At 45.7% G+C, this 23,446-nt stretch overlaps 1 protein-coding gene across 2 annotated transcripts in view; it reads right to left on the bottom strand.

Moving 5' to 3' along the window:
* The window catches only part of SLC13A1 (solute carrier family 13 member 1), a 309,760-nt gene that overhangs the window by 275,911 nt on the left and 10,403 nt on the right, over positions 1-23,446 (bottom strand). The window contains exon 3 of one of the 2 annotated variants that reach the window (XM_086966833.1): positions 22,535-22,687. The exons of the other annotated variant lie outside the window; for it this stretch is intronic. Coding sequence (XP_086822959.1) covers positions 22,535-22,633 — 99 coding nt within the window. The 5' untranslated portion in view covers positions 22,634-22,687. The remainder of the gene's footprint in view (positions 1-22,534; positions 22,688-23,446) is intronic. 2 annotated transcript variants of the gene reach the window in all.

Raw genomic sequence — 23,446 nt, 5'->3', positions numbered from 1 at the left:
GGATCAGGGGGGGTTCTGCACTTCACTGGGCCAGAGTGGGTTCTGCACCCGTACAGTTCCCCCTGCACCCATTGACATGTTTCAGGTGAATGGAGGACTCTTCTCAGTAGAACTCACCAGCGGCAGTTTCTGTACAAGGGCGTCGGGGCTCCGTCCCCTTTACATTCATAGTCAAAGCAAAGCAATATTATAGCAATGCTCAACTATTATTTTAATTTTAAAAGTACCCTTTTGTAAATTTTTAGAACACAGGGCACTGTCTTCCCCACTCAGCTACACCGGCGTTGTTGCAGTGCCCGATAGACAGGCCAAGTTTTTGCCGGGATGACAATCTCACAGCCCTGAAGCCTGTGAGGTCATCAGCTCGGCAAAAGACTTAGCATCAAGGCCCAGTCTCCACCCCCTGATGGCGTGAAGGCAAAGTTAGCCCCGGGAGTTTTAAAAACAAGCCCGGCATCTCTAATCCTCCATGTCAATCAGGGAGTTGAGAACAATGTCACCACATCACTGCGTGACCCCACCCTGTGACAAGTGAGGAATATGTTTGCATCTGTGCACACTCCCCTGCCATGTCCTTGCAGTGTGGGGTGCCACAAGGGTCGGCTCTCAGTCCGACCCTATTTAACATTTATGTCGCCCCCCTTGCAAGGCTAGTAAAATCTCAGGGGATGGAACTGGTGTCATACGCCGATGACACCCAGATTATGGTGTCACAGGCCCACTCAGTGTCATCATCTGCCACCAACTTCAGGATCTGTATGCAGACAGTCTCTGACTGGATGCTTCAGAATTCCCTGAAGTTGAATGGCGACAAAACTGAGATCCTGGTCTTTGGCAAGGACCAGGATATTTGGTCGGATGAGTGGTGGCCGGCCTCACTGGGAACCTGTCCATCTCACTCCCAGTCGGCAAGAAATCTTGGGGTAATCTTTGACACCTCCTTATCCATGACTCTGCAGGTCAACCGTACGGTGGCCACCTGCTGGGGAGTGTTAAAGATTCTCAGGAGGATTCTTCACTATCTCTCTCCCTCAGCACGTAAACAGGTGGCAGTAGCATTGATAGGTTCAAGGTTGGACTACTGTAATGCGCTTTATGTAGACTCTAACAAGGGGCTCATTCAGCGATTACAGGTAGTTCAAAATGCGGCTGCTCGTTTTGTCTTAGCACTTCCCAAAGCTTCATCTGCTACGATGGCCAGAAAGAGCCTTCATTGGCTGCCCATTCATTTCAGGATCTCGTTTAAGATCCTCTGTCTTGTCTATCGAGCTTTGGCAGAGGGTTCTTCTGACCCCCTTGGTGCCCTGCTGACCCGCTACCAGCCTGGTAGATCTTTAAGATCTTCTGAAATGAATTTGTTGGTTGTCCCACGTGCCAAAAGGGTTCGTTGGGGAAACAGAGCTTTTTCCATTGCTGCTCCCAAACTATGGAACTTGTTACCTCTTGAGATTAAGATGCAACCCTCTCTGTCTTCCTTTAAAAAGGCGCTCAAGACCTGGTGTTTTGTCAGGGCATATCCGTAATTAGGATTAGTCTCTGTTATCTGGTATTATTTGGTCAGGCGCCTTGACGCCCACCTGGGCTTAGTTGCGCGTTAAAAATCGTTTTTCATTTCATTTTCATTTCATTTCACACTCGATTTGTAGTGTTTGAGGCTTCCAGAGCGTGTCCGGTAATCCTTGAGCCGAGTGGACTGCATTTTTTTTTAACACTGTTTGTTTGTCTGGTGAGCCGGTGAGACACATGATTTACTGCAGTGCCAGCAGCTTGACTTAATGGTTGGTGATTGCTGTCTGGACTCGTCGACGCCGTGTGCGTGTATGTGAACGTGGCAGTTCACCTGCCAAGTAGGGATAAAAATTAATTGATAGCTGCCGGGCCAAGGCCCATTTGTCAACTTGTAGTTTGTCCAGTTATGGTCTTGTCACATCGACTGATGCCAGGATACATCTTGGAAAGACCTGTACATGGAAGGGGAGGTTGTCCGCAGACCTGAAGGGTAGGAGGCATATTGTCACAGTACTATGAAAGTATGGAACTGTATAGAAAGGTGCAGCGTGACGCGCAGCGCCACTTTGTTCAGGGGCCCGTCAATACATTTAAATTAAATCATTTTTCACTGCTTGCCTCCCTCCCTGACATGCATCTGTGTATAACCCTTGCCATGGTTACTTTGGTTACAGGTTGAAAATTCTATACACACACAGGGAACCACGTGGCTGTTACAAGAAGTCTGCTTGGTTCCTTCCTGCTAACTTACTTGATACTAAATGCCAAAAAGGCTGATGCCCATCCGCCACTTTGTTTGTACATGCCAGGCTTGGTATATTTGTTGTTTAAATGGATGTATTGTGTTTTTTAGGCCAGTATAGTTCATTGTTATCCCGAGGCTTAAATATAGGGGCCGATTAGGATGGCGGTGAATCCGCATCCTCCGGGCCGGCGGAAGCCACCACCGGCCTGGAAGATGCGGAATCACCGCCTTGGTTCGTGAACACACCACCCGCCACATTACGATGGCGGTGGTTGTACGCAGATATGGTGGCGGTGTCTGCAAGACACCGCCTGCCATATCACAATGCAGGCGGAAACATGCTTTTCTACGGTGGCTTTTCCGCCGTGGAAAAGCATGTGGTCTTTTGGTTTTGGGGGCCCGTTGCAAGCCCCCAGGGTGTTAGGGGGTGGGGGGTGCACATGGGGGGTACCTATGGTACCCCCCTGCTTTGGCATGCACAAGGTGGCAGCTGAGTGACCGCCGCTGCCCCTGCGGTCGGTCCCTCCACCTTGGAGTCTGTGTGGGTGCCCGGTGTCCCTGCCAGTGCCTCTGTGGGAGACCTCACCGTCTCAATCAAGGCAGGCCTGGCACACACTCGGCTACAGGCGAAGGCCTTCACTGCATCGTTGGTGGGAGGTGTGGGTTGTGATTTTAAAAACGGGCATCAGAAGTGGAATTAGTTTTTCCACAGAAGTTTGTTTAATGCACTGACGCTCCTTCCAACTGGAGTGATGGTTGCAAAAGACAGCAATGATGGTGCAAGAGGAGTAAATACAGAGCTGGGGTCCCTGCTGTCTGGGTTGGATGCTACCGAAGTACCCACAATTAAAATTACACAGAGTAATAATATTAAAGTAATGGAGAACTCATCAGCGGGAGGCAAAAACAAAACTGCTGTGGTTTGACCACAGGCCTTGTGCACACAAGAGCACGTGGCACCAGCATTCGAGAGGCATGGCTTTGAGTCACCATGCGAGTAACATGTAAAAATACTGTGATCTGACAATACAAGTATAATGAAACTTTGCGATCAGGGAGCAAATGAAATGGGACTCCTGGACTCCAGTTGGGTAGTAAAGCACAGCTAGAATTGTGGTGCAATGGGTTTTTGATATACTCGGTCTAATTTTACTGCAGTTGCTTCACTTAAGACTAGTGTATCCACGTGCACTCGCTTTTTCTGCAAGTCTGTTAGTTTTTACTGTGGCACAGAAAATGTGTTTAAGTCCTTCTCCTGCTGATGGCCCGTACTTGTAACACCTGTCTACTCACCACCTTGTAGCCTCCCCTCCTCACTCCTGCTCTGTCGGCAAAGGCTCCTCACAAAACATAAAGATAGCTCCTAATATGGTCAGAAACAAGCGCTATATAATTGGTAGCACCGCATAAACCATATAAATTTCATGAAACTATCTGTTTTATTCTAGAGAGTGAGCTCAACAATCAATGTATTTGTTCCCTACCAATACATTTCTGACGCATGCACTTGAGTTTGAAGCGATTTTTGGCAGATATTCTGTCAGTAAGGGGAAGGAATGTCAGACTGGTGTGGGAATGGGTCTCCGTCAGACCCATTCCTGCACCACATCTTCAACAAAGCAAGCAGCTCCATCGCACTCCACCCGCACAACGTCATCAATCTCTCCCTCGAGACTGTGACCTTCGCATAGAGCTGGATACACGCCGAGATCAACGGCCTAATCAAAAATCCTAGGGCCAACCCAAGAGACCTCAAGAACTTCTGGCCCATATCTCTGCTCCCCTTCCCGGCCAAGGTCATTTATGAAAATCGTCAACAGACAGATAACCCGATACCTCGAAGAAAACTGAATCCTGGACCCTTCACAGTCAGAGTTCTGCAGCAACCACAGCACCGAGACTGCCCTCGTCGTCGCCACTGACGACATCAGGACCCTGCTGGACAACTGTGAGATCGCAGCACTCATCCTCCTAGACCTCTCCGCCGCGTTCAACAGCATTTGCCACCACACTCTACGCGCATGCCTCCACGCCACATGGATCCAAGACAAGACTCTGGAATGGACCACCTCCTTTCTCTCCGGCTGAACCCAGAGAGTCCGCCTCCCCCATTCCATTCCAAAGCCTCCGAGATCATCTACGGCGTACCCCAGGGATCCTCCCTCAGCCCGACACTGTTCAACATTTACATGGCTCCGCTCGCACACGTCGCTCGACAGCTCAACCTCAACATAATCTCCTATGCCGACGACACTCAACTGATCCGCTCCCTCACCAAGGACCCCATCACCGCCAAAGCCAAACTCCACAAAGAAATGAAGGCCGTCGCCGACTAGATGAAGATCAGCCGTCTGAAGCTGAACTCGGACAATACGGAAGTCCTCATCCTCGGGTCCAACCCTTCCGCCTGGGACGACTCCTGGTGGACGACGGCACTGGGGGCAGCCCCGACACCCACCTACCACGCACGCAACCTGGGAATCAACCTTGACTTAACGCTCTTAATGACCAAGCAAGTCAACGCTGTCTCCTCCTCCTGCTTCAACACCCTCCGCATGCTCCGCAAGATCTACAGATGGATCCCTACAGATACAAGAAAGACAGTCACCCAGGCCCTCATCAGCAGCAGACTCGACTACGGAAACGCCCTCTTTGCGGGAACCCCGACCAAGCTCATGAAATGACTACAACGCATCCAAAACGCCTCGACATGACTGATCCTCGACGTACCATGACAAGAATACATCACCCCCCACTTGAGAAACCTGCACTGGCTCCCCATCAACAAAAGGATATCCTTCAAGCTCCTCATTCACGCACACAAAGCACACGACAAGACTGGCCCAGCCTACCTCAACAGACGGCTCTCCTTCTACATCCCCAACCGCCAGCTACGCTCCGTCGACCTCTCACTCGCCACGTCCAGCGCATCCGAAGAACAACCATTGGCGGAAGATCCTTCTCCCACCTTGCCGCCAAGACATGGAACACCCTCCGACTGAGCCTATGACAGACCCAAGACCTGCTGACCTGGGCTAATTTTACAAACATGTTGTGAGGGAGATACCAACCCCAAACCTTCTTGACTGTTGTACACTTCACTAAAGAAGGTCAAGCCAGGCCTATGTTATTTTTATTTAAAAAAAATTGGGCTGATGAATGCATTTGTTTATCCTATTTTTTAAATAATATTTGCAACAGGAAATAGCAACTAACCTCCAGAAAAAATGCTGTGCCCCCACCACCAGGCTCAGCGCCACCACTCACAAACCTCACCAGCCGCCACTGGAACACACCTACTCTTGGGCAATGAGTACCTACACTTCTTTCATACCATTTTAACCACTGCTTACTAATTGATTTAGCATATTTTTGTGTTATGGTTGTTTTGCCTAGTTGGGCATTGTTTTCATCCAAAAAATCAGTGAGGGTGTACAGAAACATCGTACACCACCTGAATGTTAGCGGCTGCTTGCAGCATTTTTTTCCCTCTGTTTTTTTAAGCACAAAATTAGTCTTTCTGGCCGCAAAGGATCGGAAAATACATTTCATGCTGAAATGTAGCATTAAATACTGCTTTGCATTTCAGCTACGTTTTGAGAAACGTAACATAATTAGGTAAATACAAATTCTGCATACCTGAATAACGATACATGTAGTTCATGCTGATGAGGCTGATAGATCAAACACCTTTAAATACGGGTGGCCAGCAGCAGCCATGGTTGCAGTGCTACGAGGCTACAAGGCTGAGAGCGAGCACTATACAAATAAAGATATTGATCATATTTTCCTCCTTTTCTGCTCCTCGGTACAGAGAACAAAGAACAGGGCGTTGTCCTCGGAAATTGTAAGAAGGATACCAGACCAGATACCCCTGAAGATGACCACGGCAGGTTTGTAATATTTCTTGAATTCCATTGCAGTGATAGGAGACAGCCCCTGCATCAGCACCCAATATTAGCAATCCATTGCAGGAAAAGTATGTTTTTTCTAATAGTTATGTTTACTTAGTAATACTTTAGGGAATATTTAAAAGTAAATTGCAGAGCGCGGGTTATATCCAAAATTGCTAACGCCGTGCTCCATCACTTTAGAAACGCAGGGATGGGCCGTATTTATAATAATACGGCACTTCCCTGCGTTTCTCCCTGCACTGGTGCTAAAATTAGCTGCCTAGCACTAATGCAGGCACCCTTGCACCATAGTGCAAGGGTGCCTGCATTGGGGGAATGATTGTTTATGTGTACTAAGGTGTCACTTGATACACATAAACAATCCAGAATGGCAACTTGCAACTCCTGTGTGTGCTACATTGTGCAGCACACACAGAAGTTGCGAATTGTAATTTTTTAATGATTGTTTATGTGAGGAAGGTACACATAATATTTTAATATCCCCTTATCCCTCCTCCCCCCCCTCACCCCCGCTGCCCCTGATCCCTGCTGGTTGCTAATGCTGGACAGCCTTTCCAACAGAATTTGTACACAAGTCTCTCACTTTTTAGTAAGGTTATAGGTCACTACAATTCACAGGTCTCTGGTTTAAGGGAAGATAAGGAGTTACCTAGAGAAAGGACAACAGAGAATGAACTCCTTGGGATAAAGAGCAAGAACTTTTACCATGCTGGTGGCTAACCCTGTTTGTCATCTATCAGTGCAGGATCTACCAACACAAAGTGTGACACAATGGTTGTAAATAAAATCACTACTAAGGGGACAAGTCTTGGTGTCACAATGATGTCTCATGCTGTATTAACCCTGGTCCTAGGATGCTTGTTTCCGGTCCAGGGAGGACCTGGCTTGGCGGTTCAAGCTGGACTGTTCCCATGAGGCACAGGGTCAAGACTGATTTGCATATGGCCAGGTCTGAACTGGGGTGGCATGTTGAGCAAAAGAATGATGGATTTAACCCAGATCTCTTGACTGGGGTGAATGTTTTGATTTGTTCTGCATTCTGTCCATGAACTGTGTGTATTTTGCTTTCTTATGCCCAGGCGTGGGACCTGGGCTTACTGTGCCACTGGAATCAAGCTATCCTGGCTGAAGAGGGGTAAAACCCTGAAAACAGTCCTAGGATGCTTGTTTCTGGTTCAGGGAGGACCTGGCTTGGCAGTTTGGGCTGGACTGTTCCCATGAGGCACAGGGCCAAGACTGATTTGCATATGGCCAGGTCTAAACTGGGGTGGCATGGTGAGCAAACGAATGATGGATTTAACCCAGATATCTTGACTGGGGGTGAATGTTTTGATTTGTTCTGCATTCTGTCCATCAATTGTGTGTCTTTTGTATTTATTACCAATAGCAGGAAGTATTGCTATGTCATAACAAATTGATTTCAGATTTACACGTCTGAGCTAGTGAATAGTCCATGGGGAAAGAGATTTTACTTCACTGTTTTCACCATGATGTCCCTGAACTCCGGAGCGTTTTCTGGGCATATTTTCAAATGTTCTTTGTAAGACAATTTGTGCCTGGAAATACTCTGGTACTTATTATCCCCTTCTGCCTAAGAAACAAGAGTTGTTGGCTGTAAATGAGATTTTCAGACCTCCTGGAATCAATCCTTCAGACATTCTTCCTTAACATGCAGCCGTAATGTCTTCAGATAAGGACCAATCCCCAAGAGGGAAATGTGTGTCAAAGAACCGGTAAAGCAGAGATCCATGCCTGGGGACCCAGGTAACAAGCTGATGAGCTCCTCACAAACAAGCTCAGTTTTAATATACATAAGAGACAGTGAACCGTGCGAAGGGTAGTAACGTCCACATTTTTTTATGATGCAACTCATCAACATATTCACTGAATAAATTGAATGTTTCTGTTAAATGCCAAGTTGTGAATATATAGCACAAAACAGTGTATAAAATATGTACATATTCTTGATGACCTGATGCACAGAGATGAACTAAGAGTGATGCAGAATTGTAGCAGCCAGTGTGCTCCAATCTGTGGAATCCACAAATTATTTTGTTGAAAGACTACATAGACAATAATATGCTCCAGTGATCATCCCGTTGGAAGTTACAGTCCCTCACCAATGTCTTGATCTCTTTCCACACACGTATGGCTGAAAGAGGGTAATGTTGTTGGCTTTTTGTCTCTGGGTGATTTTGATTTCAAACAGAAGCTGGTGTGATACCGTCAACAGAATGCACTTATCTGCGTCCTACCTCTCAACAACAAGGATTGCTTTAATTTTATTTAATTTCAGTTCAAGATGTTCTCAGTTACCCAAGATTGAATGCATTTTATGGACTCCATAATCTAGGGGCTTGAAATTAGTTATATGGTGTCATATACACTTGCATGGTATGAAGGTAGGTTCAGATAATGGTCTCTGTTCACTGCAGTCCGGATGGGGCACATAGGGGCCAGTTTCCCTCCTTGTGGCTGCGATGGAAAGTCTCCACAGAATATAATGCATTTTTTAATGTTCTGCAGTTTTTATGAGGTTGCCAGAAAATCTTATCACATTCCCATTCTAAAGAAGTGCAACTTTAGACAGGTTAGACCAGCAATTATTTTCTTACAAATTCTTACCAGCAATTTTGTGTCATATGGTCTTAGGCCCACATGCATCAACATTTCCATTTGCGATTCCTTTTTAGCGAAAAATAAGGATTCGCTAATTAGGAGTCGCAAATGGCTATGCATGAAGAAATCGCTAAAAAAATAGCGATTTCTTAAAATTCCTTAATTGCGACTCGCAAATTGCGAATCACAATTAAGGAATACCTCCCCATTTATCTGAAATCTGCCTATAAGTACATCTTGCACACGCACATGCCCCAAGGGCATGTGTGTGTGTGTAAAATGGAACTTTAAAAAATGCACTTTAGTGCATTTTTCAAAGTCTTTGCAAATTACCATGAAGGTCAACTTCGTGGTAATTTGCTCCCCCTATTAGCGAAATCGCTAATTATTTTAGTTTGATGCATTGCATTTAAGCAATCCCAATTTGAGAGTCCTTAAATGCAATTGCAATGTAAGTAATCGCAATTTTGCGATTTCTTAAATTGCGAAAAGTACAAACATGATGATGCATCCCAAAAGTAAAAATTGCATTCGCAAACTGCCGATTTTTGCAATTCGAACCATTTGCGAATGCAATTTTCAGTGATGCATGTGCCCCTAAGTTTCTTGAGGCCTGCATTCATGCTCAGGTTTAGCTTTGACTAATGTACATGCTAGTATCTTTAAAAAATAATTTGTATTTTAATAACCTAGTGGGCCAGTGCTTAGGAACTGAAGTGTTCAAAGTATATTATGGGGTTTTTAACTAACCATTGAGGTTTTGTAATTCTCGAGTCTGACTCCATTTTGTTCTGTGCCACCATTTTGTATTGCCCTCACGTAGGCCTGTGAAGGTAGCCTGGCGAAAAGCATGAGCATGAAATCCGTTACGCTCGCGGATTTTGCGGATTTTCGGGAAATCCGCAATCCGCGAATTTTGCGGATTTCCCTCAAAATCCGCAAAAAAAAATCCGCGAACGTAACGGGTTCAAAAGTTGAACCCACACTCATTTAACTATTTTACAATGGCGCCAGCAAGCTGCCAGCGCCGTTGTAAAATAGTTACAAAGTTAGCTTGCACAGGAACCACTAGATAAAACGAAGCAGGTGCTTCCTGTGCAAGCTAACTTTGTAACTATTTTACAACGGCGCTGGCAGCTTGCTGGCGCCATTGTAAAATAGTTACAGGGCAGCACAGCCTTACAGGTCACTCAAGGGACCCCTGCGCCCTTCAGGGTGATTGCATAGTAACACACACATGGTCGCTCGAACTAGTTAATGCTCAAATTCAGTGACTCATTCATTAGCCCAAAAACAATCATGTGCCTCTTCCCAAATGTACTGCGGAAAATCAGCTGTGATGCTGGATAGAGGCCTTTGCATCCTTGACTTTCACGAGCGCAATACCCGTGCTGTTCCTGTGACCAGGAGCTTCTTTTTCTTCATCTGCTGAACCGATCTTTCTCTGACCTTTTATACATACAAGAGGCATGTGAACTCGCATGGAAGCACCCCCCCCCACCACAAAATCTGCAAATCATGGTTGCTCGAACTAGTTAATGCTCAAATTCAGTGACTCATTCATTAGCCCAAAAACAATCATGAGCGTCTTCGAGGCTAGACAGGTGTGCCTCTTCCCAAATCTACTGTGGAAAATCAGCTGTGATGCTGGGTAGAGGCCTTTGCATCCTTGACTTTCATGAGCGCAATCCCCGTGCTGTTCCTGTGACCAGGAGCTTCTTTCTCTTCGTGTTCGCATGGGTTGCTGCAAGTTCGCACGCGTTTTGTACAATTTCGCAATTTGCGAAATTGTACAAAACCCTCGCGAACTTGCAGAAACCCGTGCGAACATAAAAAAAAAATCTGCAAATTCGCGAGAATTCGCGGATTTTGCGGATTGCGAGTTCGCAAATCCGCAAAATCCGCGAACGCGAGATCCGCAAAATTTGCCCATGCTTACAACGTGGCCTGACCTTCTCAGTTCATGTATACATTAACTAGGTTTCTTTTTGACTCTGAAATTAACTGTAAGAAACTGACCTCTTCACCTGAAACTGACCTCGCAAAGCCAATTTCCCTGATCGATCTTTGTCTGAGATTGCCAATCATCGTTCAGGACATCGTTAACTTTTAGTTTCCTTGCACATGCCTTATCTTGTTCAGCATCTGTTACTGTTTTTTTTATGTTTCTTCATTACATGGGTTATGCTTTCAATTATAGGTTTGTCAGGCTTGTGGAGATTGAATTTGGGACATTCCTAAAAATTTACTTTTGGGTTGGGATACTGTAAATTGAGTTTTTGTTATGTGGTACTTTGTTTGAAAATGTACCTTATTGGCTAGAATTTTGTGCAGTGGGTGTACATTTATAATGTGAATATTGGGTATAAAAGGAGACGTCTCGCCTTAGTAAAATGAGCAGTCTCCTGAGAATTTACACCTGATGTATTTCTAGAATCACTGTTACTAGCTACAGCTAATAAACTTGGTCTCTGATGTAAGCATGGGCGAATTTTGCGGATCTCGCGTTCGCGAATTTTGCGGATTTGCGGATTCGCAATCCGCAAAATCCGCGAATTCCCGCGAATTTGCGGATTTTTTTTTTTTTTGTGTTCGCCCGTGTTTCTGCCAGTTCGCGAGGGTTTTTACAATTTCGCAATTTGCGAACTTACCTGTCGGGTCGCAAGTTTTGCGAACTTGTTGTTTCTACGTGTCCAGCCTGTTTGGGACACTCTTCTTCATCACTGCCACTCTCTGTCACCACTGCCACTCTCTGACTACTCATGCCACCCTCTGGCCCACCCATGCCACCCTCTGTTTCATCACCACACCCTCTGGTTGTCCAGTGTACATTATTTTCGGCAAAGCAAAGCACACCTTCCCTGCCTCAAGTGACCTGAATTAATTTGGGGCTGATTAATGTGTCACAGAATATTTTTTTAGCTGGCACCTGCTTCCTTAGTGCGCCCTGATTAGTGATCTTTTGCACTTGCTAAGTGCTTTCATTGTTGCAAAATTAGTTACAACACCTGCCCTGCCCCAACTGACAATAATGAATTAGGGGCTGATTAATGGATTTTAACTTCCAGCCTGGCTCCTGCTTGTCTCCCTTAGCTGTAATTCAGGACCTTTGTGGCATATGTGTAACTATTCTGAGGTTCAGAGCAGGGTCACATAATAGTTTCAACTGGCAACTGAACTCTGGAGGGGCCCCTCAGGAAGCACTACAGGAAATGGCTACTAATGATGAGCCTGAACTTTTGAACCTGATAAGTAGTTACTTTCAGTTTTGCTAAAATCGTATTTCTGCAATTTTGCACTTATTCGCGGGGCGCGAACTCACGCGAACTCACGCGAACAGTGCGAGCAAAATCCGCTGCTCGCGGATTTGCGGATTTTGCGGGAGATTCGCGAATCTCGCGGATTGCGAATTTCCCGAAAATCCGCAAAATCCGCGAGCGGAACGGATTTTCCGCCCATGCTTACTCTGATGCCATCCAGAAGTATTCCGTGTCTCTGTATACCAAGACAGGTGAACTCGAAGATCTTAGGCGTGCCCCTGACGCTGCTGGGTTAAACCGCCATCGTCCACAGGTATACTATCCGCATCACAACCGACTCCAACGACACCTTCGCCGCAGCAGAGCATCTCCACTTCCAGATTCACACCGACCCAAAGACGACCCTTAGAGGCACCCTCGTCTACAGGCCCCCGGGACCCCGCACACAATTCAGCGAAGACATCACAGACTTCATCAGCCCGCACTCCCTCCCCTCCGCTGACTACATCCTCCTTGGAGACCTCAACTTCCACCTGGAGAACAACAAGGACCGCAATACCGCCGCCCTGCTGGACAACCTCACCAACCTCGGACTCAAGCAACTGGTCAACACCCCCACCCACTACGCCGGCCACACGCTTGACCCCGTCTTCTCATCCAGCAAGCACATCACCTTCAGCCACTCCACCGGACTCCACTGGACCGACCACAGCTGCGTCCACTTCAGCTTCAGAAGAACCACGACCCGCCACCACCCGCCTCAGGTGCCCCACAGAAGCTGGAACAAGATCACCACCGACCAGCACACCACCTCCCTCAGCCAGAACCCACCCGCCACCGCAACGGACCCCAACGAAGCAGCCCGCAACTTCGCGCAGTGGCTGACCGCCTGCGCCGACGACCTCGCACCACTAAAGAACCCTCCCAGCAGACCCAGAAGCAAGAAGGCATCCTGGTTCACCGACGAACTCAAGGACTCCAAGAAAGCCTGCCGCACTCTCGAGAAAGCCTGGATCCTCGACCACCACCGACAACATGACCGCCCTCAAACACACGCCGCATGCAAGCACCACCAGCTGATCCGCACCACCAAGAAGAAAGCCCTGAAGGAACGACTGGACAACAACGCCCACGACAGCAAGGAACTCTTCAGCATCGTCAAGGAGTTCTCCAACCCCAGCACCGGCAACAACGACATCACTCCGTCACAAGACCTCTGGGACTCCCTGCCTCGTTCTTCCACCGCAAGATCGCCGACATCCACAACAGCTTCAGCGCACCACCCACAGCACCGAGACCGCCCTCATCGCAGCCACCGACGACATCCGAGCCCTGCTCGACAATGGGGAAACAGCGGCACTCATCCTCCTGGACCTCTCTGCAGCGTTCGACACTGTCTGCCACTGTACCCTAGTTCAACGCCTCAGCAACATCGGCATCCAAGAGAAGGCACTGGAGTGGATCACCTCGTTCCTCGACGGAAGAACACAGAGAGTCCGCCTCCTCCCGTTTCGATCCGAGGCTACCGAAGTCATCTGCGGCATTCCGCAAGGATCTTCACTCAGCCCCACCCTCTTCAACGTCTAGATGAGACCTCTTGCAGCCATCGCACGCCAACACAACCTCAACATCATCTCGTACGCCGACGACACCCAGCTGGTCCTCTCCCTCACCAGAGACCCCGACACCGCCAGAACATGCCTACACGAAGGGATGAAAGACGTCGCCGAGTGGATGAAGAACAGCCGCCTGAAACTGAACTCAGACAAGACGGAAGTCCTCATCTTGGGACCATCGCCCTCCGCCTGGGACGACTCCTGGTGGCCCCCCGCCCTGGGCATCGCACCCAAACCAACCGACCATGCACGCAACCTGGGTTTCATCCTGGACTCCTCGCTCTCGATGACCAGACGAGTCAACGCCGTCTCCTCATCGTGCTTCAACACCCTGCGCATGCTCCGAAAGATTTTCCGATGGATCCAGACCGAAACCAGGAAGACGGTCACCCAAGCACTCGTCACCAGCCGACTAGACTACGGAAACACCCTCTACGCCGGAACCACAGCCAAGCTACAGAAAAAACTCCAACGCATCCAGAACGCCTCCGCACGACTCATCCTGGACATCCCCCGACGCAGCCACATCTCCGGCCACCTGAAAGACCTGCACTGGCTCCCCGTCAACAAGAGGATCACGTTCCGGCTCCTCACCCACGCACACAAGTCTCTCCCGACCTGGGCCCCAAGTACCTCAACGACCGCCTGACCTTCTACATGCCCACCCGCCAGCTACGGTCCACCAGCCTCGCCCTTGCCGCCGTACCACGCATCCGAAGAGCCACCGCCGGAGGAAGATCCTTCTCCTACCTGGCTGCCAAGACATGGAACTCCCTCCCCATCCACCTTCGGCTGACCCAGGACCATCTCGCCTTCAGGAGACAACTCAAGACCTGGTTGTTCGAGCAGTAGCATACCCCTTCCCCCAAGCGCCTTGAGACCCTCCCGGGTGAGTAGTGCGCTATACAAGTGCCATGATTGATTGATTGATTGATTGATTGATTGATTGATTGATTGAACCCCGGTTCTTCACCATATATTTGTCTATTTATTGCTGTACACATTGAACTTAGTTGTAAATGACGATTGGCAATTCTCATGGAAATTTGGGTAGATTGAAATGCGTAGCAGGCTGCTAACTGAGGTTTTCTGCTTTTTTTTCATCAACTCGGATTTTAAATGTAAATGTATACATTTTAACCATACCATTTTTTGGGATATCTGTATTTGCATGCATCGTACTGTAATCTTTTTTATTATCCTGTACTTTTAAGTCTATCTCGATAGATTGAATAAAGTCTATTGAATTGATTTGAAAACACTGCAGTCAGACCGTTGAAATAAAGTTTAACTTGAAAATTCATAGCGATTAACTCCCAAGGACATCACAGTGAAGACACTCATGCTTAAGAAAGGAAAATGCTTAATCTCCTCCAATGGGCATTCTGTGATAAAAGAACATAAGCAAGTGAAATAAAGTACAAAGAAAAGTGATCATTTCATGAAAGCTTCCAAGTAAATTATTATGGTCCATTTCAAGCAGCAAGAAACTAGCAGTGCTTGATTTGAGCCGGTGATTGCCTGTGGGACCATCAGCACTCATTTTTGAGGAACAGTACTAATTTTTCTGTGTCAGACATTTACGGAGAGCAAGAGAGGGAAAAACAAACAGCGTGGAAAGGCGGAAGAAGAGAAAGTGGAGATACAGTCATAGGGAGAATCCAGGAACCTGCAAGACTGAGGCAAAGGGATAAGGATTATCTGGTAGTGGATTAAAGAGGCATGAGGTGGATTCAAGAAAAACTCAGATGTCTGGTATTCAGTGCACCAACATTTAATTTCATCGGCTGCGGGATCATGAGCAGAGCTTTGGCCATCGACACTCATTTCTTAACAAATTAAACTCCCTTGCCTGCTCCCTCCAGAGCATTTTACCAGATAGTAAGGATTCCTCTTACCTTTCTCTGATAGTACCTAAACCCAGGATGAGCAGGATGCAGCACCCTGTGCTTTTCCATACAATCATGAATGCATTCATGTAGAATTCTTACAGCACAGTTTCAAGAATCTTTAAATCAATGACCGTATAAACAGCACAGTGATAATGTTCTAATTTGAAAGAGTGAACAGCATATGTACTTTAAAATGATCAATCAAGTCTTCTTAGAAATGCAATCGAGCCTCAAGTACCTATTAAACAATTGTATATAAAAAAATATGTAAATATCGTGAATTGAGGTACCTCTTTATTCCTGCTTGTTACTAGAAGCCGCTGTTTAGGCTTCTGGCGGGTTCAATAGGAGATGGACAAGTTATTCCCTAGTGTATAAGATAAGTCTGCCCTCTACAACACCCTTAGAATTGTTCCCTATATGTACTTCCTTTGGATATCAGCTGAAGTAGAGGCCTGTGGGTCTTCGCCCAAATACTGACTTGATTCGCTTTGTTTGTACAGTGCCCTCACTATAATGCAGCCACACTTGCAAAAATAAGTGAAGCCCTGTGTGTAGTCAGGTTCTTCATGCACAGGTGCCCATGAATCAATTTCAAAGGAACAATAAAATGCCAGGTATATTAGTACTATAGTACTCTGAAGATTCAAATGTGAGGGAGCAGCTAAAAAAGACCTTTGTTTTCATTCTCATATAAATCACACTTAGGGCTCTGTCGGATCTGATCATTGTCACATCCTAAACAAATCTGGCACAGAGGCATTTGGAATCTATCATATTCAATAATTCTGAGTTTTTGGGGAATAACATGCAGATTTTGGTGGTTAGCACACCAAACTCAACGTCTCAATAAATATCGGACCTTTCCCCCTTGTTAAATTCCGGTGGGTTTGACCTGCAGAACTTTTATGAAGGGTACAATCTTTAATGCTCCTGGTACTACCAATGTGATATGCTTAGCACCACTTTTAAGCAGGGATTAAAATGTAAGGGGCCAACGACTAATGCTGCTGCTGTCTCACTGTGTCCATCGCTCTTGCAAAAAGAGTACGATGAATTAGCAGCCTATTTTTGCAAAAAAGTGGCTGATATGCATGCTTCTCTCCCCCCACTCAAGATGGGGAAGTCAGAGCTGCCACTCCTACTCCCTCTGAATGTTCTTTGGGGACCATTTCCCCTGTTGAGAACATTAAGTTTGTGTCTCTTTTGAACACTACGAAGTCAGACTGACCATTGAACCCTCTGCCACCTGCCATTTTGAGTAAAATTTGTATTCTGCTGTCTCCAATTTTGATAAATCAACTCACTTCTACTTTATTTGAGGGATCAGTTCACAAGACTTGGAAATGTGATGATGGTACCATTACTTAAGAAACCCAACCTTGACACCACAAACTGGGCTAACTATCTGCCAATTTTCTTGTTGCCACTGTTTCCTGAAATCCTTGAAAATCATGTTAATCAATAGTTGTCGGTCTATTTAGAAACTAATCTGGATTTAGGGCTGATCATAGCACAGAAATAACACTGTTCGGCGTTACTGAATTCCTTAGATCACAGCTTGACAGGTGAGGCACTGCAGCTCTCATCCTATTGGATCTGAGTGCTGCTTGTGATACTGTCTCTCTCCATTTGCTCCTTCAAAAATTAGAGGATCTGGGCATTCAAGGCTTGACTTTGGCCTGGCAGCGCTCTTTGCTGCAAGACCGTTTCTTTCAAGTCTGTGTAAAACTGTATAAATCGGCAACCTACATGCTACCATATGGGGTGCCCAAGGCCCTTCTCCGAGCCGCTCTTTGTATACCATCTATGTGTGGCCACTGGCAAAAAGAGTTAAAGGGTTTGGCCTTACACTCTTTTCTTATGCAGATGATGTGCAAACCATTGTATCTCTATCCCATAATGATGGTCACAATTCATCTGACCTTAATTCCTGCTTTGTCTGGATGAGTAAACATCTTTAAAGTTAAAAGGAAACAAGTTTGAAGTTTTTCTGATCAGCAGCCAACCCCAGTTCTGGGGCCCTCATTGCTGTCATATCAAATTGGGGCCTGGTCCTACCCCATGTCAGGTGGTTAAGGACCTAGGCTTCAGGCTCGATGACAAGCTTAGCATGACCAGAAAATCACCAAGGTGGCTGCTTCTTGCTTCAGTATCCTTAGATGTTTGAGGAAAATAATTTGATATCTTCCTGTATCAGGCCAAAGGACGGTGGTATATGCCCTGATTATATCAAAACTTTACAATAGTGATATTCTTTATTTGGGTACGACAAAAACCTTACACAGGAGAATACAAGTTATTCTGAATGCCACGGCCTGGCTGTTTTACCATCTACTTCAACACTCCTCAGTTTCTAAACTTCTTCCAGACCTACACTGGCCTCCAATTGGTAAACGCATCCTGTATAAGGCACAGTGCTACATGTGCAAAACTTCTACGATCCAGCAATTTGAACTATGCCACTGTCGCATTCATACGCTGAGGCAAGGCGGTTACTCCTTGGAATACCTTGGTCCAAAATTATGGAATTCACTGCCTTCCATGCTTCGGCTTGGCAATTCTTTTGAAAAGTTAAAAAAAACTCCTGAAGACGTAGCTTTATCAATTCCCACCTTTTGGTCTCTTCTGTTCATGCTTTACTGCTGGGAAGTCCCCTGGGGTAGCCATGCGCTTCACAAATACGAATAAATATAGTAATAATGTTAACCGATCCTAACTCTGCTGGAGATGGTGCATACAGCAAAGTGTCAAATATATAGGATTTTCAATATTTGCTTATACAAAATAAATAAACATGTGATCATCACTTTAAATTAAAATATACAAATGTGTACTTTGGCAAATTCATTGATTCTGCATAGTAAAAAAGTGATTAATACCATGCTCGAGTCGAGACATCCTGGAACAAACTATGCAATGTATTGATAAAGTTCTTGGTAGGCATTCCTATATTTCATATCAGCTCATTTTCTGGTCATGCTACTCTGGATTTTTACAGCAAGGCGCTCACTTAGACTAAATGTTTATTTTTTTTAACTTTTTTATCGTCTTATGGAGTACCTAGAAATGTGTAAAGCTGTCTCTATGCAATAAAGACAGAATTGTCCCTCACAATAGGCAATTTCTTCTGCAGAAACCCAGATTCAAGCAGCCAAATTAAATCCAATTAAAGATCCCCAAAACACAGAGGATAAAACTAAGCTTTTGTACACAAGAACACAAGATGGAATACACAAAAAAACGAACTGGCGTACACAAGAACATGAGCTGGTATACACAAAAACACGAGCTGGCATACACAAACACATGAGCTGACGTACACAAGAACATGAGCTGGGGAACACAAGAACATGAGCTGGTGTTCACAAGAGCCCCAACTGACATTTCTTTTCAGGAAACCTACATACAGAATCTGCATTGGTGGTCAATTAATATTACCTCTCTCTGCAGAATCTTTCAAGAATTAGTGCTGGAGTCAGGGTATTTGTTTACAACAATTTACTAAAAACACATTTACTGCATTCATATTATATAATTAAAATCACCAAACATGGAAAAAATAAAATAAACATAAATGAGATATCTGATTGTATGTTTATTTTACTTTTTCCATGTTTATCAATGTATAACTTATATAAGGGAAGAAAACGGTTATTCATAGAACTCCTCCGAAATGCGTTGACGCAGCAGATTTACGTTAAATTTGAACAGTCAACAACTACAAAAAAGACAGGGAAACCTTTCCCCTGCAGGCTGTTGTCTACACTAGTTTTCAAATTAACAGTTGCAAGACAAATTCGACAGTCTGGTAGTTTCCTGTCCAGTGAGGTGGTTTATTTTATAATTGGTGTGTATAGGACAAGCCAGATTTTTTTATGGTTTTTAACAATTTTTGCATTTTTTTTTGTAATATTGTTTTTGTTGATATGTGAAATGTCTAATTATTTGTTATGATTTGTGTTTTTATCATACATTTTCACTTTTTTGTGTTTTTGATCTATTAAATACGCACAAGAGTGCTTACTTACTCTGTTTGGAGTTTCTTAGTTTGATTTTGATGGGTGACAGTACAGTATGCACCATTACTGATGACGCTTGCATTGGTGCTTTTGATGGGTGACAGTACAGTGCGCACCATTACTGATGACGCTTACATTGGTGCTTTTGAGGGGTGACTGTACAGTGCGCACCATTACTGATGACGCTTACATTGGTGCTTTTAATGGGTGACAGTACAGTGCGCACCATTACTGATGATGCTTACATTGGTGCTTTTGAGGGGTGACAGTACAGTGCGCAACATTACTGATGACGCTTACATTGGTGCTTTTGATGGGTGATAGTACAGTGTGCACCATTACTCATGACGCTAACATTGGTGCTTTTGCTGGGTGACAGTACAGTGTGCACCATTACTCATGACGCTAACATTGGTGCTTTTGATGGGTGACAGTACAGTGCGCACCATAACTTATGATGCTTACATTGGCCCTGTTGATGGGTGACAGTACAGTGGGCACCATCACTGATAACGCTTACAGTGGTGCTTTTAATGGGTGACAGTACAGTGCGCACCATTACTGATGATGCTTACATTGGTGCTTTTGAGGGGTGACAGTACAGTGCGCAACATTACTGATGACGCTTACATTGGTGCTTTTGATGGGTGATAGTACAGTGTGCACCATTACTGATGGCGCTTATATTGGTGCTTTTGATGGGTGATAGTACAGTGTGCACCATTACTGATGACGCTCACATTGGTGCTTTTAATGGGTGATAGTACAGTGTGCACCATTACTCATGACGCTAACATTGGTGCTTTTGATGGGTGACAGTACAGTGCGCACCATAACTTATGATGCTTACATTGGCCCTGTTGATGGGTGACAGTACAGTGGGCACCATTACTGATAACGCTTACAGTGGTGCTTTTAATGGGTGACAGTACAGTGCGCACCATTACTGATGATGCTTACATTGGTGCTTTTGAGGGGTGACAGTACAGTGCGCAACATTACTGATGACCCTTACATTGGTGCTTTTGATGGGTGATAGTACAGTGTGCACCATTACTCATGAAGCCAACATTGGTGCTTTTGATGGGTGACAGTACAGTGTACACCATTACTGATGACGCTTACATTGACCCTGTTGATGGGTGACAGTACAGTGGGCACCATTACTGATAACGCTTACAGTGGTGCTTTTGATGAATGACAGTACTGTGCGCACCATTACTGATAACGCTTATATTGGCACTGTTGATGGGTGACTGTACAGTGCGCACCATTGCGCATGACATATGTTAAATGTTCCTTGTAGACAACAGTACAGAGTGTACTATTATTGTTGACCCTTACATTGGTGCTTTTAATGGGTGACAGTAAAGTGCGCACAATTACTGATGACGCTTACCTTGGTGCTTTTAATGGGTGACAGTACAGTGTGTACTATTATTGATGGCCCTTACTTTGGTGTTTTTATTGGGTGACAGTACAATGTGTAGTATTATTGATGACCCTTACATTGGTGCTTTTAATTGGTGACAGTACAGTGTAAACAATTACTGATGACATGTAAATGGATTTTGCTGGCAGGTGCTACTAGTTGTTCATCATAACTAATTGCACATGCACAGGCTTTCTCTGCAGGCGTCAATACAGTGTGCACTATTATTGATCATGCCAATAGTGGTAATTCTGTTTGGGGACAGTACTGTGCGCACCATTATTGTTCATATATGCAGGGATATTCCTAGCAGGTGATACTACAGTGTTCACCATAACGAATGGCACATGCATAAGTTTTCCCTGTAGGTGACAATATAGTGTCAATGACATATACTGGGGTGCTTCTGGTAGGCGACAGTACAGGGCGCCTCATGTGTGACGGGCACACGTAGGTGCTGTTGACAGGTGACAGTAGAGTGAGCACATTTATTTAACACACCTTTATAGGTGCTCCTGGTACGTAACAGTACTCTATGCACCACTAATGATGACACATTCGTCCAGCTGTTCTTGGTAGCTTACAGGACAGCTTGAACTATTAGTGATGACATACACTTGTGTTATTCGTGCACTGTGCACTATTATTGATAATATGCATATAGACGCGTCTGATAATTAACAGTAGTGGACATCACTGCTGACCCCACACATATCGTTGCTATTGGAACACTGCGCAACAGTACACTACGCACACTTATAAATGGCACGTTAAAAGCGCACTTTACGTTTACACGTTTGCTCTCCAATGCTCTGTTTTAGACCATCAATGTTTCTCTCTAGAATGCTGCAATAAATATTGTCTCTCTGAGTTTCAGCAAAGGAATGAGAACCCGCCAAAAGGACCTATCGATTAAAATAGTCCATCAATGTTTCTCTCTAGAATGCTGCAATAAATATTGTCTCTCTGAGTTTCAGCAAAGGAATGAGAACCCGCCAAAAGGACCTATCGATTAAAATGTGGTCTTGTTGTGCTTAAATAACAGGCTGCCGGACTCTACAGTTCCCATTGTTTTGACATCTGAAGAATGAAAGACGACGCCACTAGATTGTGAACCGTGACCTGTAGGTTACGGCCAAGTCTGTGCTGCGGGGTCTCAACCAGCTGAGCTAACTCATGTGACAGCTTCCTGAACAAAGGGCCAAAGACGCTTTTAAAAGGCAAGGGGAGCAACCAGAGAAGATAAAGGAAAGATAGGGAAGTTGGCACAAACAAAGCCGCGCAAACCTTCAGCATTCTTATTGCACAATGCTTCAAATAACGAGCTGGCTACCTGCAAATAGCAAGATGGCGGCGAGCCAAAGTACTGTGCGGTAAGAGCGTAAGTGTCAAATAGAATGAACTCATAGGTGACGACGCACACAACACCACACAAGGAGCTCGCGACACAGTCTCACGTCCTGCTCTCGCGCCTCTTCCACTCACTTCTGTCAGACCACACTGAGCCCTCACGGGGAACACCTACCTTGGTTCTTATGATGAACGGCAGCGGGAGCAGGAGGCAGGGCGTGAGGAAGATGATGAGGAGCCTGCGGTACATCCACAGCAGGCCGAGGAAGCCCATGTTGGCGCCGTAGGCGATCTCTTCCTGCGAACTGGTCCCAAAGTTCAGGTGTCCCTTAAATAGCTAAGCTCAATTAATATTTCTCCACACAATCACCTTTAACCGTTGCACAAGGTGTATTTGCAGCCGAGTTAACCATAAATCTTGATTGTTTTAGTATCTCCCGCACTCTTTTGATAACCGCAGGGGCGCATCAGTTAAGCGCTCCATTGAGCGAGCCACCTGAGAGCTTGTGTCCTCAAGTTATTGTGTCACTGTGTGCACACCACTTGGCAGTCTGAGAGACAGAAGCCAGGAGACTGTGCAAGATGGACGAGTGATTGCAGTGCCAGGAGGCCTTGTGTACACAGAGAGACTCTCCAAGATGGAGGATAAGTTAGTCTGCCAGGGACCCTGGAGTTCACTGGGGGCCTGCCCAGCCTAGGTAGAGGCTGACATGGGCGTTTAGGGCACATACACTACTTCTCAGGTCCTAGCTAAAAATGTTATACCTTGCTTTCTACTGGTTTTACTGCTCACTAACCCCTTCTTGCAACTTATGTTGAGCAACTGATCATCTTCCGGTTACCCCCATACAGGGATGCAATCACAGAGGCTACCCATGATTCTCAGGGGCCGCTCCCCTCCCCGCACTTAAAACGCGGTCAATCCCATGCCCCTTAGTTGAGGTAAAGACCCTGGGGCCTCATTTATGAAAAGTGACGCATCGCTGCGTGAAAACAGCGATGCGTCACTTTTCACTGCGCACTCCTTACGACATTCCTGATGCGTCATATTTAATGTATGACGCATCATGTCGCAAGGAGTTACAGA

Source organism: Lissotriton vulgaris, chromosome 1_1, assembly GCF_964263255.1.
Source record: "Lissotriton vulgaris chromosome 1_1, aLisVul1.2, whole genome shotgun sequence".
Taxonomy (NCBI): domain Eukaryota; kingdom Metazoa; phylum Chordata; class Amphibia; order Caudata; family Salamandridae; genus Lissotriton; species Lissotriton vulgaris.
This window is presented reverse-complemented; position numbering and strand designations above follow the sequence as displayed.